Source organism: Copadichromis virginalis, linkage group LG12 (genome assembly GCF_057382275.1).
Source record: "Copadichromis virginalis isolate Kocher_CV1m ecotype Utaka linkage group LG12, C_Virginalis_male_GT1.1, whole genome shotgun sequence".
Classification (NCBI taxonomy): Eukaryota; Metazoa; Chordata; class Actinopteri; order Cichliformes; family Cichlidae; genus Copadichromis; species Copadichromis virginalis.
In genome coordinates, this window is record NC_140629.1 from 34,682,835 (window position 1) to 34,698,669 (window position 15,835).

General features: G+C 39.9%; 1 protein-coding gene across 15 annotated transcripts in view; it reads right to left on the reverse strand.

Annotated features, from left to right (window-relative positions):
* The window catches only part of camk2b1 (calcium/calmodulin-dependent protein kinase (CaM kinase) II beta 1), a 79,249-nt gene that overhangs the window by 44,523 nt on the left and 18,891 nt on the right, over nucleotides 1–15,835 (reverse strand). For 8 of the 15 annotated variants that reach the window (XM_085476241.1, XM_085476230.1, XM_085476227.1 and 5 more), the window contains exon 6: nucleotides 9,546–9,618. In XM_085476241.1, the coding sequence (XP_085332367.1) occupies nucleotides 9,546–9,618 (73 nt within the window). Of the gene's footprint in view, nucleotides 1–2,979; nucleotides 3,053–9,545; nucleotides 9,619–15,835 lie in introns of all 15 variants that reach the window. The other 7 variants (XM_085476239.1, XM_085476238.1, XM_085476237.1 and 4 more) reach the window with 1 other exon arrangement.

Sequence of the window (15,835 nt, forward strand, 5' to 3'; positions counted from 1 at the left end):
TTGCAGGCACATAGCTAAGCATGCATGCAAAAGTTTGGACAGTTCCTCACTTTTTTCCAGTGCGTGCACGCCCACACACACACACGCACACACAGAAACAGATGTTATTTCAACAACATGCATGGAAATTATACAATAAAGGATAGTCCGCATTTCTGTAGTGACTCTGTTGGTTTTCAGTGTTTTTTAGTCCCAGGCTCATGTGATGAGCTGTGGCCCTGTAGTCTCCATCTCTGTGGCCCAGATAATACAGTCAGCCTCATTATTCTCTGTCAGAGGAGGGCTCTAATAATGGGCTGCAATCCCCACTGGTCCCTGTTCTTTTTCACTTTCACTCACTACATCTCTCTCAATCTCACTTAATCAGTGCCTACGTAAAAGCAACTGACAATCTTGAATGTCAAATAAAGCACTCTGGTGGGAAATACAGTAACTTTTCCATTGACGTCCATAGACATACTGTGTTATTTCAGCCGATAACCAGAGGCTTGATAATACTAGGCTTTGCGCACCAACCTGTACACTGAATCTGAGACAGAAACAGTTAAGTCCTTCCCTCTGTTCGTTTAACTCCACCTGTTAAGTTACTCTGCTCGTCCAATTAGTCGCTGTAGTTGTTTCCTTAAATAGTAGACAGCAACACTAATCTAAACTTTATGAGAATGAGGAGAATATATTTAGACTGCATTTCTGTCACTGACTCCCCTGCAATGCAGCAGCATGCGTTTTCACATCCTCTGCCTTCCTCTATCTGTTCCCTCTCCTAATATGTTTAGAGGCATACTGTGTATTTGAAGCACAGATTGTTGAAAGTGTTCTTTCACAGTCTTTGAGGCCATAAGTAAAAGAGAGCGACTGAGTGAGTGAAGCAGTAATCCGAAGGCTCTGAGCCTACCTTGTGTCATCACATTCTCCCGGCTCTACCACTTCGTTAGGCTTTACTCTTTTGTAAATGGGGAGTTAGAACTTGCCAACACTGCAGCACTAAGATAATCCGTGAAAACGGATGTGGGCGGAATTCACGATGAAGCATCCGCTTCCATCAAAAAGGTGCATAAATGTGATGCAAAACAAGCAGGCCAAACGTTCAGACATAACAGCAGCAATCACCATCAGCATTTGGCAGAGGCACAGCTTCCTTTTCCATCTCTTCAGCGCACACATACACTTGGACATCTACACACAGCTCAGCACACAGATGACTAGCAACTGGTTTGGTTGAGGAGGGCAGAAAAGGACAGAATACAGCTGACAGAAAAATCTGTATTGAAGAGCAGGTCATGAGTGGGTGTTTTAAATGGTATGATTCCAGGCTTTCTCTTCTCCCTTTTATTTCTTTGCCTGTAGAGAATCTGGAGATGCTGTGGCATTCCTGCCATTAGATAAAGCAGCACGGATGTAGACCTCTAATAAGAAAGCACACCATTTCAAATATGTTGCTCTGGTGTGGAAGGAAAATTGCTCCCATTTCATTTTACAGTGACATAAATGCTTAAAGAGATTAATATGTACAGATTTTTTTTGCACTAGACACGCAAACCCTTATCTTATAGATGGTTTAAAAACTAGCAGCATAAAAAACAGTCATCCAAGAGTAAAATAACAAGGTTATGTCTTATATACCCAAGTAATTAAGTTTGATACAGTTTAATTAATGCATCTTATAAGACCTGTTACCTTCATTACTTTTGTTGCTGAGGTTTCCAGCAACATAGACATATAGCCTTGGGATCAGTACACATTTAATTTCTGAGATGTCAAAAACACTATATAGCATCTGCTTTACAGTCTGTACATAGATATGGGTTTTTGGGGCACACACGTGAAAGTGCACAGTGTGTTGCCGACATTTTCTGTATCCCATTTTCCCAATTTGAGGGTTCTTGTGACTCAGACTGTCCTCAGCCATCACACTATGACCTACTGCATGAAACACTCTCCAACGCTCGGGTGTGAAACCAGATAGGTGTGTCAGCTAAATAAAGACATGAGCCACAACAGTTCTGATAAACACAACACGCCTTTACTGGAATGCCTGACATTTGCATAAAGGTCTACTGGACAGCAGAGGTGCATCACGTAAAACAAGATGCAACATAAAGGCATGCAAATGCAAAATACAAACAGGTAAAAGACTTGTTTCTATTCTGATGCTTATTCACACATGGTTTATATTTAAGGTGTTGCTTTGGAAAACTAAAAGGCATCTTGAGAAAAGAAAAAAAATCCCTGAGAGCAGTGAGAACAATGTGAAAATGCATTAACTGTTTCCAGCTCTAAAATGGACTGAACTAGCTGGCAGTCAGCTAACACAGGCAAACTTCAGAACACTACAAGTTAATTAACGGGCCTTTACAAAAAATGAGCTGTCACGTTTAAGTCAATCTAAACCTCACAGGGTGCCTGATAATCAATAGTTCACATCCATCTCTATCTGGTAAATGAACCAGAGATCAGATTAAGTATCCTCTTGGTAGAACTTAGATGGATCCATCGATAAAAATGGGACAGCTGTGTAAATGACAAATTCCTGCTCCAAAAAGGTTACAGAGAGAGAAGGTGCAGGTCAGGTGGAGTGACCTGCGTGCATGTCTAAAATCCTCTTACACCAGGGAAAGTCATGTTTATACAACAAGAAGGTGACTGCAGAGAGCTGGAGGCTGCGTACGACAGAAGAGAGCCAGACAAAAGCTGGAAAAAGCATTTAACAGTCCCTCAGTCATCACCACAAAGCCTAAAGGGGCTGTTGGAGCGCTGACTGGGGGCAAAAGCTTTTACCTAAATCTGAGTAAATACTATATGTTTTACAGTTAGATCAGAAGGCAGGAGGCTTTGCAAGCGACATTACATCAACAAATAATACAGACAGTCTGTCAATAATAAATCAGACAAACCAGACCAGACAAATAACACACCCACAACCCCCCCGACACGAATATATAACTCTCAAGGGACAGCAAGGTGATCCTAATTACTCACCTTCAGGTCCCGGTGCACCACGCCCATTTGATGGCAGTGAAGCACCGCCTCCAGGATCTGCTGGATGCAATGACTGCATGCAAACACCAAGGAGGGGGCTCATGTTAGTCTCAGCAGCGCTTCACTCGCGTGCACAGGCCAAGGGAGTAGGGTGTGAGGTGAGGAGTGGGGGTGTTATGGAAGGTAAGAGGGTTAGAAAAGAGGTAGCAAGGGCTCTTCTGTTGCTTTGACCTTTTACTGGCCAATCAGGGTTCAGTTTTGCAAATTTCCACTGGATCCAAATGTGATGCCGAGCTCAGACTACACAATATTTGTGATTGTTTGAGGTGATTATAAAGTCTTGCATCTGTTTGACCGAGAGACACCGTAGACTGCTCCACTATCGATCATGCTGGCTCTCTTACAAATTGCGCATGATGTCATCAGGAAGGAGGAGCTGGCTATTTCCAAGCAAAGAATGTAAACCGACAATGGCAACCACTGCCACAGTGTATGTGATAGTGGCCAGCTGGCATTATTCCACTTCCTCTTTCATTTTGTGATGTTTACAGGTGTAGCTACACACAGCTGGGAAAAAATAAATAAATGGTTTAATGGCTGGTGGATCTCTCTGTGCTACTTTTGGTCAACATCACAGAAGTTAAAAGTGGACATCTTGAAGTGTCCATAAAAACAGCATGCATGCTGCAAGACTCCAATTTAGTCTTTTTTAATGTCTGATGATATCTACCACTCCTGCTCTTCATCAGACAATAACAGCTTCTTAAATTACATGTTGCTGGTCACATGATCACATCATGTCCAATCATAACACATATACCAACCTAGTGTCCAGATGCAAGAATGTTTTTTGTCCATTATGACACACTACACAAGACAAAATGACTGACTGACTATCAGTCAGGTCTTGCTGAATAATCAACCCTTTTCACGCTTTACCCAAACTGACGCCCCTGTGCTGTGGCCATAACTAGGCTGATATCATATAGGCTGAACCCGGCATAATACCTACTATAACATTAATTTCTTAGACTGCAAGACTAAAAAATGGATTGCTCAGGCTTGCTCATCTCTGGTGAGCTTCTCACTTAAAAGGTGACCTAAGTTTTAGGTGGCGACTGTGGCTGTGAAACAAACACCTTCCAGCATATCAGACGTCATCATTGACCTTCATTAGTGAAGTTTTTGGGGGCTGGCTGTAGCCATGAGTTTGACTCTGTGGACTGCAAGGTCAGAGGTATGCAACAGAAGACTCCTTTGAGTCAGTTTAATCTGCAAATAACCAATGGATACAGCCTATGATCTTTGTCTTAGGTGGTCTATTCTTGGTAGATGACAACCCAATCTAAGAAACACATTTACTGTTGGCTAAGGGCGGATTCTCAATACCCCACCTCCCTCCATGAACTAGCCAGCAGGCTTTGAGTGATGAAAGAGGGGTGTGAGGAAATGGCTGGCCAAGGGGGGCTACAGAAAGCGTTGATGAAGGAGGTAAGGGAAGGAGTGAGTCATTGTGCAATTAATAACAAGATGTGTCTGGGATCAATGCCATGTCTACTGCCAGTCTAGCTGGCCTATGCTGACAAGAGTAGTCATTCTGGTGTCAGCAAGCCTCCAGACACTAAAAATAAAGCCAAAAACTGTACAAGGGATGCTGAGGGGCGATCGAGGTGTGAGTGTATGCAGAAATTAGATGATATTCCTCAGCAGGGTGAGGTGTGAATTAATGCAGAGCCGCAGTAATACACACTCACAAATGTACTGTTGGAAATGTTTTGCTGTGACCGTGCATATATGCTTCCTGTGCACTGACAACGTTTTTCCACCTTTCATTTGTTTATTTATTTTTAAACAGAAATTCTTTTGAGGAGAGAAACAAAATTCCAGGTTTACTATTATAAAAAAAAAAAAAATGGTATTATTAGAAATGTAATGCAACATCTACTAGATTCAGTTACCAGTATTTGAGGGTGCAAAGGGAAAGGGCTTTTGTCTCTACTAACAACCCTGATTTCTCATTCAAAATGAAAAAAATTGAGTCATTATTGAAAAGCATTAAAACTAGCGGGGGGATTATTTTCTAATAAGAAAGTTTCATTTCTATTGTCTGACAGTTCTTGCAAAATGAGAAAAAAGAAAAACAAGTAAGACAGAGATATCTTTCCAAAGCAGTATGGCATTTCAACGTCACTGATTCATTTAACCCTGAGTTATATTTCACCACCTCACCTGTGTCACGTCCTACTAAGCAGCTGCTTACATTTGAAACCAGGCTTGTTTTCAGTGTGAAGGCAGTGGAAATATTGAAAAGTTGGGCTCACTTGTTCTCACCACTAATACTTGGGAAATGAAACTAAAGCATATTTTCTGTGGCATCGTTAAAGCGACTATGAAAATGCTTTTGCACCTTTTTTTTACCACTGTGCAGCCAGTCAGAAGGTGAAAATGAACTCCCTTCATTGGAAAAAAAAACCACTTGATCCTTGTCGATAATACAGAGTAATAAATACATTATGAGAAGAAAATACCTTTCCTATATTTCAAAGCATTCAAAAGTCGGAAAAAGCATGAATTATTAATTTCTCAGCACAGAGAAGTTCAAAGCTTCACAAAGGGAATTTACTTGCCAAGGGTTAAGAAATGATGTTTGTTGAAAAGTCAGACAGAAATTAGCTGGCCTCATTTTTCTTTCTAAACATTTTTTATTTCGTTAGTTTGAGGACAGTATGTTCTAATGGCTTGGCAATTAATCAACAAATAATTTGTCACACATCCTGGATTTTTCTCTCCACTACTCTCAAGGTCATCCTCAAGAATTAATTTTGACTGGTGCGAGATGTACCAAACATTTAAAAAATAGCTTACAGATGGCATTTATTTTGAAGTTAGTTGCATTAAAAAAAAAACTGAACTGAAGACCACAAGCATCATCATTATCGTGTTTGTGGGATTTTCCGTTACACAAACTCCTTTAGTAACCACAGCCGGATGGATTATTTCTTGCGTGCAGCCTTTAAGTCTCCATTATTTATGCGGTTAAAATCCTGGAAACCGGATATGTGTAAGAGAAGTCGGAACCAAGTCAAGTATTTTTTAAAATGCTATCTGATGTTTTATTCAATCCCAGATGCTGTAAACAGTGCAACAGTGTGAAAGCGAACTTGCACAGGTAGGCAAATTAAATTTTCAGTAAGTTCTTGCAAATAAACAATGAAAGAAAAAAAATCAGTATAGCAGCAGCTGAAGATTTCAACTATCAGAAACTGAGCTGTAATGAGGGAGATGTTTTGATACTGCAGTCATGTTAAACCTCGAAGGCTGAATTACAGCCATAGAGTGCAATAAAGCACGAGTCGGGCCAGTCTGTGAAATATTATAACATGAGAGAAATAAGAGACAGGGAGAGACAGAAACAGAGAGAGAAAGAGAGAGCGATGGACTGGCAAGACTGTAAAGTTCAGGGCTATAAATTAGAATCCTGTGTCTTGTTTCTAAAGGTCTCCCAGTGAATAAATACTAGGCAGGTCACACCAGCATGTGGCTGTAAACGTGCGGTCAAGGCTAAAACAACTTCTCTCCATGAAATGTGTCTGTGCTCTTTTGTATTCATGTTCATGGATAAATATGTTGGTATGTAAGCAATTCAAAATGAGAGACTGTGTGCATATGCACATTTCAAGCTTCCTCCAACACTTTTGTCAGCTGTTGAGCTCTCTTACTTGTCTGTATGTGTGTTTGAGCGTCCAGTAAGCAAAACCACATGAACCCAAGCACTCCTGAATTGGGTATTGTTAGGAGTGGTCATGTCATGCAAGTCATGCCCAATTTTTGCAGGCATTCTGCAGCATTTATTTCAGGTCATTGAAACATCATATACAGACTCCTACTACAAGGGAAACCCCTTTAGCGTCATTTTTAGAGTGAAGCAACAATGAAAACTACAAAAGTTCGCTTTGAGAGGTAGGTGGTGTGCCAGATGGTACAAATCACAAGTGTTTATTGGGTATTTTACTGGGTAAAAATACACCCTTTCATAGTGTTAAGTACGTGTTTTAAAGCAAAGTTCTCCCATTTGCATTTCTTTTGTTTTTATGTTACTCGCAGTGACAACAGAAGCAGAGCACTACAGACTACTGGCTCAATAGCACTGCCCTGCACTTTGTAAAATGACTGTACGCGAGTAACCAGCATGCTATATGATACCTACAGGTCCTGAGCAAGTGTTAGTATGTTACAACTTGGAATTGAGAACAGATCTTCTTTCGTCAAGCCATCCTTGTGCATCAAACAGAATATATGTGTGTGCATTTGTATTTAACATCAATATAAAGTTGGAGTTTTTGCATATAGTATTATCCTGGATTCAGAAACAAACACAGCCAAACTTTGTTTAACTGTAAGACAACACATATGGCTTTCTGTACACTTTGTGGATAAGCAATACAATCTGCTCTAACAAGCCACATTTGCTTGTAGTTCTGCTGCAAACTAACAAGTTAGTCCAATTTACAATATTCTTCAAAGAGGAAGTAAATAATTAGGTCGACAGATCACAGCAGCAGATGCACCACAGGACAGGAATAATTTGTGCTTGGTTTTTTGTGTTGTGGTTCTAGATAGAAAACATTACTATGACAGTACGTGACAACAAAAACAATGTTTCACTTGTGGTTTAAATTGTACATTTTCAAGCAGGCGTTTGATGAATTATAAGCTGGTCAGAATTATTTTTGCTTCTGTGCCTTGAATTAAAGGTGCAGTATTGTACTGTTGTCTAAACCTGAGAAACATGAGCTCAAAACAGCAATCAGATACCCTAAATGCTCCAGTCTATAGGCAGCAATACACATTGCCATTGCCACTACTACTTTAACATCAGCAATGCTAATAAATTCCTTAACATATTATCATTTAACACCAACATTCAATGTTGCAGTGTTTACATTTTTAAAGTCTAATCTCTAACTCTCCCCCAAAAAGGCAATGTTTGACAGCGACTCTAACAGGTGTCCAAGGGAAAGAGCAAAGAAAACAACATCTTTTCTTCCTTTTTGTTTTTATATCCACAGGTAGACTCAACCGTGTGGAGATCTCACTGCACTGTTGCACTGATTGTTGGTCTTTTCCTGCAGAGATTCATAGATCAACATCTACAAGTTGTAGATTTTTCACAGCCACTTAGAGGCAGTGTAATGGGACTATTCTTGTTCATACCGTGCCTTTGTCAGCTCTTCAGTATTCCTCCTTTAGATTTTCAAATAATCACCATTCAACCCACGCAGTGAATTGCACACCTTTGGCACACTGTTGGCTTACTGAAGGACCATACAAGTCTGTCTCCAGAGCCTTTACACTCTTGAATTCCCATAATCCTTCTCTCAGCATAGCCTGAGAACTATGCAAATGGACACGGATGCATAACCATAAATCCTCATTTTAAAATACAATGAATTCAGTGTTTCATTCTACAGCGATGTATGTCTTGTTAGACTAAATATCATAGTATACTGCACTGATATCTATTACCTGAGATTGAATGAGCGGTAATATTAATAATAATAACTCCTGCATCGTACTGTACGGCTGAAGGTCTAGAATAAAAGCTTTTTTTAAGGCACTACACTTGTTTATGAAATCACCTTTAAGACTTCATATCAGAATGAAATTGTGTTTAAAATGAGTTTGCTTAAGTGGGTTTAATTTGTGATATCTCTGATGTTTTAATATTATCATATGAGTAATATTATAGCAGCATCCTAAGGTTTCATTTTATTATATTAGAGCTACTTTGAGTCTGACTACGGTGACGTCAGGAAGAGACAGATTGAATATCTAATAAGAAAATCAAAAATATTAAGGAAAATATTCTTTGTTTTATAATCTCGGCTCCTATTTTGCTGTGTGTCTTCGAGCCTAAGATCCCGTAACACCTCTATAAAGGGGTTAAATGAGGCTGTCCTGAAAATTCAGGGATCAATACAAGAGAAGTCGGCATTTTAAAGGAAGAGAAGATTAAGAAGGAAGAAAAAGAGAAAAAAAAAAATCAATGAAGAACACAGTAAATATAGCTGTAGATTTTTCCTAACGAGCCTGGTGGGGATAAATTGATGGTTTCATGGCCTGGATATTTATTGCACCTGCAGAAAGTTGTGTGCTTGCTGCAGGTGACTGTGTGTACATTTGTTGAAGTGCATTCATTAATAGATCTGGCTGTCAGTCAGTGCAACAGGAGCTTTTGTTATGTGGGCGCTGTAAAAAGAAAAAAAAAAAAAAAGGTTGAAAAGAAAGGGGAGGGCAGATGGATCAGGGAGGGTGAGTGAGGTAGGCCAGGGTCCTCCAATTAAAATTTAAAACACGACACAATAAGACAGCAAAACGTAAACAGCATACCAAGAGACAAGTCGGACAGGCGGACATCAGACCAGTAACTGACAGGAACGACACCACGAACTGACGAGATTGAGGAGGAAGGAAGGAGAAAAGAAACGAAGGAAGCAAGCAAAAGGATGGGGGGAAGGGGACGTTAGGAGGGTGAGGGATGCAGATGCTTCTCTACTTTTACTAACCTTCAGGTCCCTGTGCACTATGTCATGTTGGTGAATGTGATGGACACTTTCTAGAATCTGATGGATACAGTGACTGTGAAGACAAAACAGAGAGAGGAGGGACGGTGGGAGTGGAGAGGGGAGTGAAAGGATGGATGGAGATGGATGGACCGTAGGAATGTATAGAGAGGGGTGAAGGTGGAGAAATGATAGAGAAGGAGTGGAGGAGAAGAAAGAGGGATGCCAAATGAGTGACAGAGAAAAGACAAAATGAAAGATGAGAACAGGGCAGGTTAGGAGGAGGAAGAGAGGTCATGTAACAGGTGGGAGGGAGAAAGGAGAAGGCAAGAGAGATTGATGCAGACAGAGGTGGAAGGAGAGGGATGGGTGAGTGAATGCAGGTGGAGGAGACAAAAACGTTTCGTTTTGCTTCTTTAAACATGATGAGAGACAGGGGCAGCCACAGCAGAACAACCTGGCAGACAAAAAACACATCAAACATTGACAGAGGAGAGGAAAGGAGAGGAGAGGAGGAAACGAAAAAAGATGACAGGTTTTGAAAGTGAAGATAAAAATGTTCTGCAGAGGAGAAAGAAAATGATAATAATACATAAGAGAAATGGAACACTTATGTATAGGATGAAACTGAATCATAGAAGACTGGTGGGCTGTTGTCAGGCTATTTTTCCATCACTAAAAGGAAAACACATCACCATGCGTGTGCACTGCAGAGAGACACATGAAACTAACTCGCTATAATGTGTGTGCGTTTGTATTTTAATGTGTGTGCATGTAGGCTTAGTGCAATGAGAGAGTTTAATGTGCAGAATATGTGACTAATAGCAGGCGCAAGGAGACAGGCAGCCTGCAGGATCCACACCCACACAGTGTCTAATGAGTGGGAGGCCTGAGAGAGAGAGAATCAGAGATATACAGTACGTATGTGCATGCCCGCTCACACACACACACAGCTTATGATTTGATACTCGTCAACACCAAAAGGCATATTTCTGTTATAGTAAATCCTACTGACTGCACTAATTTCCTGATCCTGGAAGCAATCTGCAGCCACATGGTAATCCTACCATTACATTTAATGCGTTTCAAAAAAGAAACCTGAGTATGTAAAGTAAAGGCATTTAGAAGATGTAATATAATGCTTTTTTCTAATCTTAAAGAGTAACTTAAAAAAAAAAAGCTGCAGGCTCAGCATTGCACCGTTGCTGCAGTGAACTTCAAAATGAACCAACTGACCATCATCAGCATCAAAGATCGGTGCAGCACTGTTTAAAATTTAACCCTAGTCACAAGTTCCTGACCTGAGCTCTTGTGTTAAATGATTTCTAACCCGCAGCATACTAAACGGGAGCTCAGTGGTTTCCAAACTCCATTCGTGTGGCACCTGGAGCCACCCAACATCAAGAGTTAGATGTTATGATATATTAAATACAGAAAAACTAGATGGTACCCTGCAGATTTACACATTAATATTTACTTAAAATGTATTTTCCTTAAAAATAAAATCAGTAAAATAAAAACATTTTGTAGGCATTTCACTAGCTGGGTCCACGTCCTCATTTTAGGTTTGACAGCATTTTAGTAGGTAAAAGGTGAATGGTTTGGACATTAATTGAGCCGCAGTTTGGGGAAGGCCTCGAAGGGGAGTGGCAGCAGCTCCCAGGCCTGGCCGGTCCCCATGTACTAAATAGAAGTGAAGAAGTTAAAGAATTGAAAAGGTCAGGGAGGGTGGGGCACATACACGAGAATGAACAGCTTTTAGAACTGGGGGAACCTATATAGATAAGAACCAGAAGGTGCGTGTTTGGAGGTGTGGTCCCACTCCTGAAATTCTGATACTTAATCTCCAATTAGATAAGACAAAAAGATGTTGACACGTCACTAATAGGTGGTTTTTGGTCTTGTTTGGAGGGATAATCAGATATATACAGCTGAAAATATATAATATAGTGAGCATAATGCAGCCAGAGTCTGTTGAATAATAATCGGTTATATTTTTGTTAGTGTACTTTAACTTGTGAACAATCCATCTGACAAAGAGTCAGATAGTAAAAGTAAACAAAGTAAACATATAATATTTATTCATAACAATCAAGGAAAGTTACTTTGCAGTAGCAGTTAGTGTAATTTTAATGACAAAGGGAATTTTAAAAAAATTAAAATATTATATTTTTATAATTATAATCTATTAAAAGCATGTATTGGTTTTCCATGTAATGTTAAAAAATGTTTTAAAAGGTTTTCCAGATTCTATACATGATAGTTGAATGGTTGACGAAACAAGAAAGGGCGCTACATGTAGTAAATCCACCCTAGAGTAAGGACTTAACAGCAGCACCGCAGAAAAGCATAGGTGGGTGTACAGCACAGATAAAGATGTTTTATGAGTCACAAAGTTAACAGTTATCATTAAGTGGTTATGATAACTATTTGTGTTTGACTGTTTCAGGAAGGACATGCCTGTGACTTACTCAGATAAGAGGTGAAGACCTGCACAGAACACCACACCGTCTGGCTTCTTCTCTTCAATATAACCTGCTCTATATTTGCTTTTTCACACTTCCTGATGCTGCTGTTTGGACTGTCAGTTAATATAAAGTGACAGTGATTTGAAAGTTTACTGCATGCCTGCGTGGACACAGTGTTTGGCCTGACAGAAACCCACTGAGTATGGCATTTAGAAATAGGGGAGCGTCTCCATGCTGCTCCTTTGTTTATCCATTTGTGTATGCCTCTAATATCTCACTGTCCAAAACCATTTTGTCATTCCGAGTGATTGTTTATGGACTCCTGGCGGGGCAAAGAGGGGGGGGGGGGGGGGGGGGGAGTGCAACGCTCATCTTACTGGCTAAAAAAAAATGTGACTTGCTCAGCACTTTCAGCTATAACGTCCCACTGTTCTCTGCAGGAAGCTGAAGTGACACTCGGAGGAAAATCAAATACAGCATCAGTGAATGTGTCAAGCGTGGGGCACCTTCTGTACCTCTCATATGCCTGAGATGCTTTCAAACTACACCGTGCTTTCTCTTGTGAGCATGGTTAAAATGTTTTTTTTTAAAGAGGATCATAGAAAAAATAGATTGGCTGCCATGTTTTTTGTGCTACATAAAGATGAGGATGAAAAAAAAAAAAAAACAAGTAAGAACAAACAAAACAACCTTTCAAAATACTTCACCATGGAAACTAAAGCGCAAACCATTCGTGGCAGTGCATCACTGTAGCCAAGCAGAAAGTAAATTCTCAGAGCAATGTTTTGCATATTAAAGACAAGACAGAATCAAAGTTCACAATATATTTAATGTCTAATGCTGTGGGGTGGTGTGAGGATGCGTAGTCCAACGCTGATCTACAAATCAGGACTAAACTTACCTTCTTATGACAGGAACAAATCTAGATTAAACACTAAACTGAATCTCTTAATCTCAGGCTGCACAGTCTGAGCATGTGCATCAGATTTCACTCCACAGAGAGTTTCACTAAACTGCTGGCTGGTATAAAAAGCTCACATAATCTGCCTGGTCAAAAGAAAAGAAAAAACAACATTTCACTGCACTACTTTTAAGCTTTTTTAATATTGATTTCCATGCAGAGTTGTGTTATTTTTTTTACTAAGCCCCTAAAATCTACTTCAGCACATCCAGAAGATTCTTAATAGAAGTTAAGGTCTGGGCTCTTTGGTGGCCAATCCATGTATAAAAATGATGCCTCATGCTCTGTAAACCACTCTCACAACCTAAGACCAAAGAATCCTGGCATTGTCATCTGGAAATATATTAATCCATGACCCACACCTTATATATTTTTTACTTTTAAGATGTTTCAGAAAGTGTGTGGGGAAAATGGTTTGCTAACCTTAACCGTAAAACAACTTAATAAATCAACAATGTTTGTGTGCCACAGCTCCTGCTCCCTAAATATTCCTGAATGCAGCTTTATTTGTAATCAAATAAAGCACGATGGCCTCGATCCAATCAAACGCTGCTTAAGAGAAACTCGATTCTGACGGGGGGCGACAAGGTGTTATGCTGCACAGTTTGGGGTCTGTGAGACTAATTATCGTAGCTAATTAAAGTCCCACTTCTTGCTGGTCTCCAAGGGAGCGAGGGGGGAGGACTGGGGTGGGGGTGGTAGGTGGAGGGGGGAGGTGGGGAGGGGGGGTACTGGCCTGAATGAGTGACATTCAGAAAGGAGGGGAAAGGAAAGTGAGTCCGTGTGTGTATGTGTGCATGAGCAAGGAATGAACATTTCAAGGGTTGCAAGGTGGGTGGCAAATGCTGTAGGGTTTATGTGTACTGTAGGATAAAGCAGGTGCCTGGCGGCCTACACATAAAGAGTAAACCACTGCATCGCTGCTGTCAAAACAGATTACAAATTCCAAAACATATACAAGAACATTTCTTTATATCCTGTTATGGAAGTATAGTTCAGCTGCCTTTACTTGGCCACTAAAATAAATAAAGTGCATTTTGTTTTATTAGTTTAAAAGCATCACACACGCAGTGAGATGCCAGTATGCAATAAATGAGACAGTAGCCTCTGATGGAAAATGCCCAGTAGAAAGACAACATTTAATCCAGAATGAAAAAAAGAAAAATCACCCCTGTTGAATTTAGAAGCACCATCACGACAGAGCTACATCTAGTATTTCATCATTCTTTTCTCTGACACCATCAAAATGGTAATTTAGTGAATGAAAGTCAGATTTATATATAGCAGATCTCTCTCTGTATGTCTCGGATATGCTATCACCCTCATTACATAAATTATAGTATGCGTGAGAATCAGAAAATCTCACAAGATGATACTATTACGGTTTGAGTGGTATCGCGATATAAAATGATTCTGTGATGAGACAAGATATTCATCACAAATTCTGTGTAACTGAGTAAAGAAAACCACTAAAAAGGCAGAAGGCAGTAATTATGTATACTTTTAATTCACTTGTAATCCGCATGAGTATGTATGTTATCGTTATTATCTGATAATAATTCAATATGCCATCTTAACAAGTTAGTTCTTGGATTTGCCGTCTTGTGTGTTCGTTCTATTTCACTGCAAATACTGTTTCCATCCCCTTTATCAATTTTATTTGATAAGCACCAACAAAAAAGTCAGGAAGTGCCTGCATGGATATTTATAGGATATCTGTATTGCTTTATATATATGACCATCGTAATGACAGTAAGTAAGGTGTTTGCCTTTTCATACAATTTCTATCGTACTGCAAGTTTCTGAAAAGCAGAGAATCTTAGATGCATTTGAAACAGCGAAACCACATTTACGTTTGTTGGAAGCATAAATTGTTTCTTGAGATAAAGATAAAAAAAAAAAAACGTATATTTTAGACTTGTGAGTGGGTACATTTGCATTAAAGTGAACAAATTACAGAGCACTGTGGGTTATGACCTTTCTGCTGTGAGTGATATAAGTGCCTCTTAGCCACCTGTTGTAACTGCTGACATTAGCAGCTGACATCTATATGAATGTTTTCCTGAAAAACAAAACAATTCACCCACAAAGACGACAATGCATATCCAGTCCATCTTATGAGCTAATCTTGGACCCAGTGCTAAAATTAATGACCGTAAGGACCAGGCCATATCAGGGTTGATTTACCTGTTGATGGAGCATAGCGTGATTAAAAATAACACGATTACTGTGGTTTAACTGACATGTAGATTGAGATATATGGTGTCAGGGAAGAACAGTGCAGCTTACTTTAATGGAAAATATTAACAAGAGTTACTGAACTTGATGATGATGATTCCTGACTTACAAATCAAACAATGACAGTAAAGTGTGTAAACAGCTCACTGGTCGGGGATGTTTTACCCAAGGATATCAAAGAAACAAAGTTTCATGATTACCTGAACCCTCACCATCCTCGTTAACTCGAAGAAACCTCAGAAAATAAAAGTTAGCCTTTTCCATCAGTTACACAGTCGATGCTAAAGAGTAAAAGCACTTTAAACAAACTAAGTCAAACTCTGAGTGGAGACTTGGGCTGAAATTGGCCATTTACTGTGCCAAACTGGTGTGATTTTCTACAACAGCAGACTATTCAGTTCTGCTTTTAATGTTGCTGAATGGACTAACACCCACATCACAACTGTCAGTTTCAAGCATCTCTCTCACTCTTCTCTCAGCCTATTGTCTGTCCACCCCCCCACTCCATTTCCTCTTCCGCCATTGGTTAAAAAGCAAACTGTGTGTATGTGTGTCGATGAGTCAGCATGAGTGGTGGGTGTGAGATATAAAACGGCATGGGTGGCTGTGGGGGAAGGGGGAGGGGG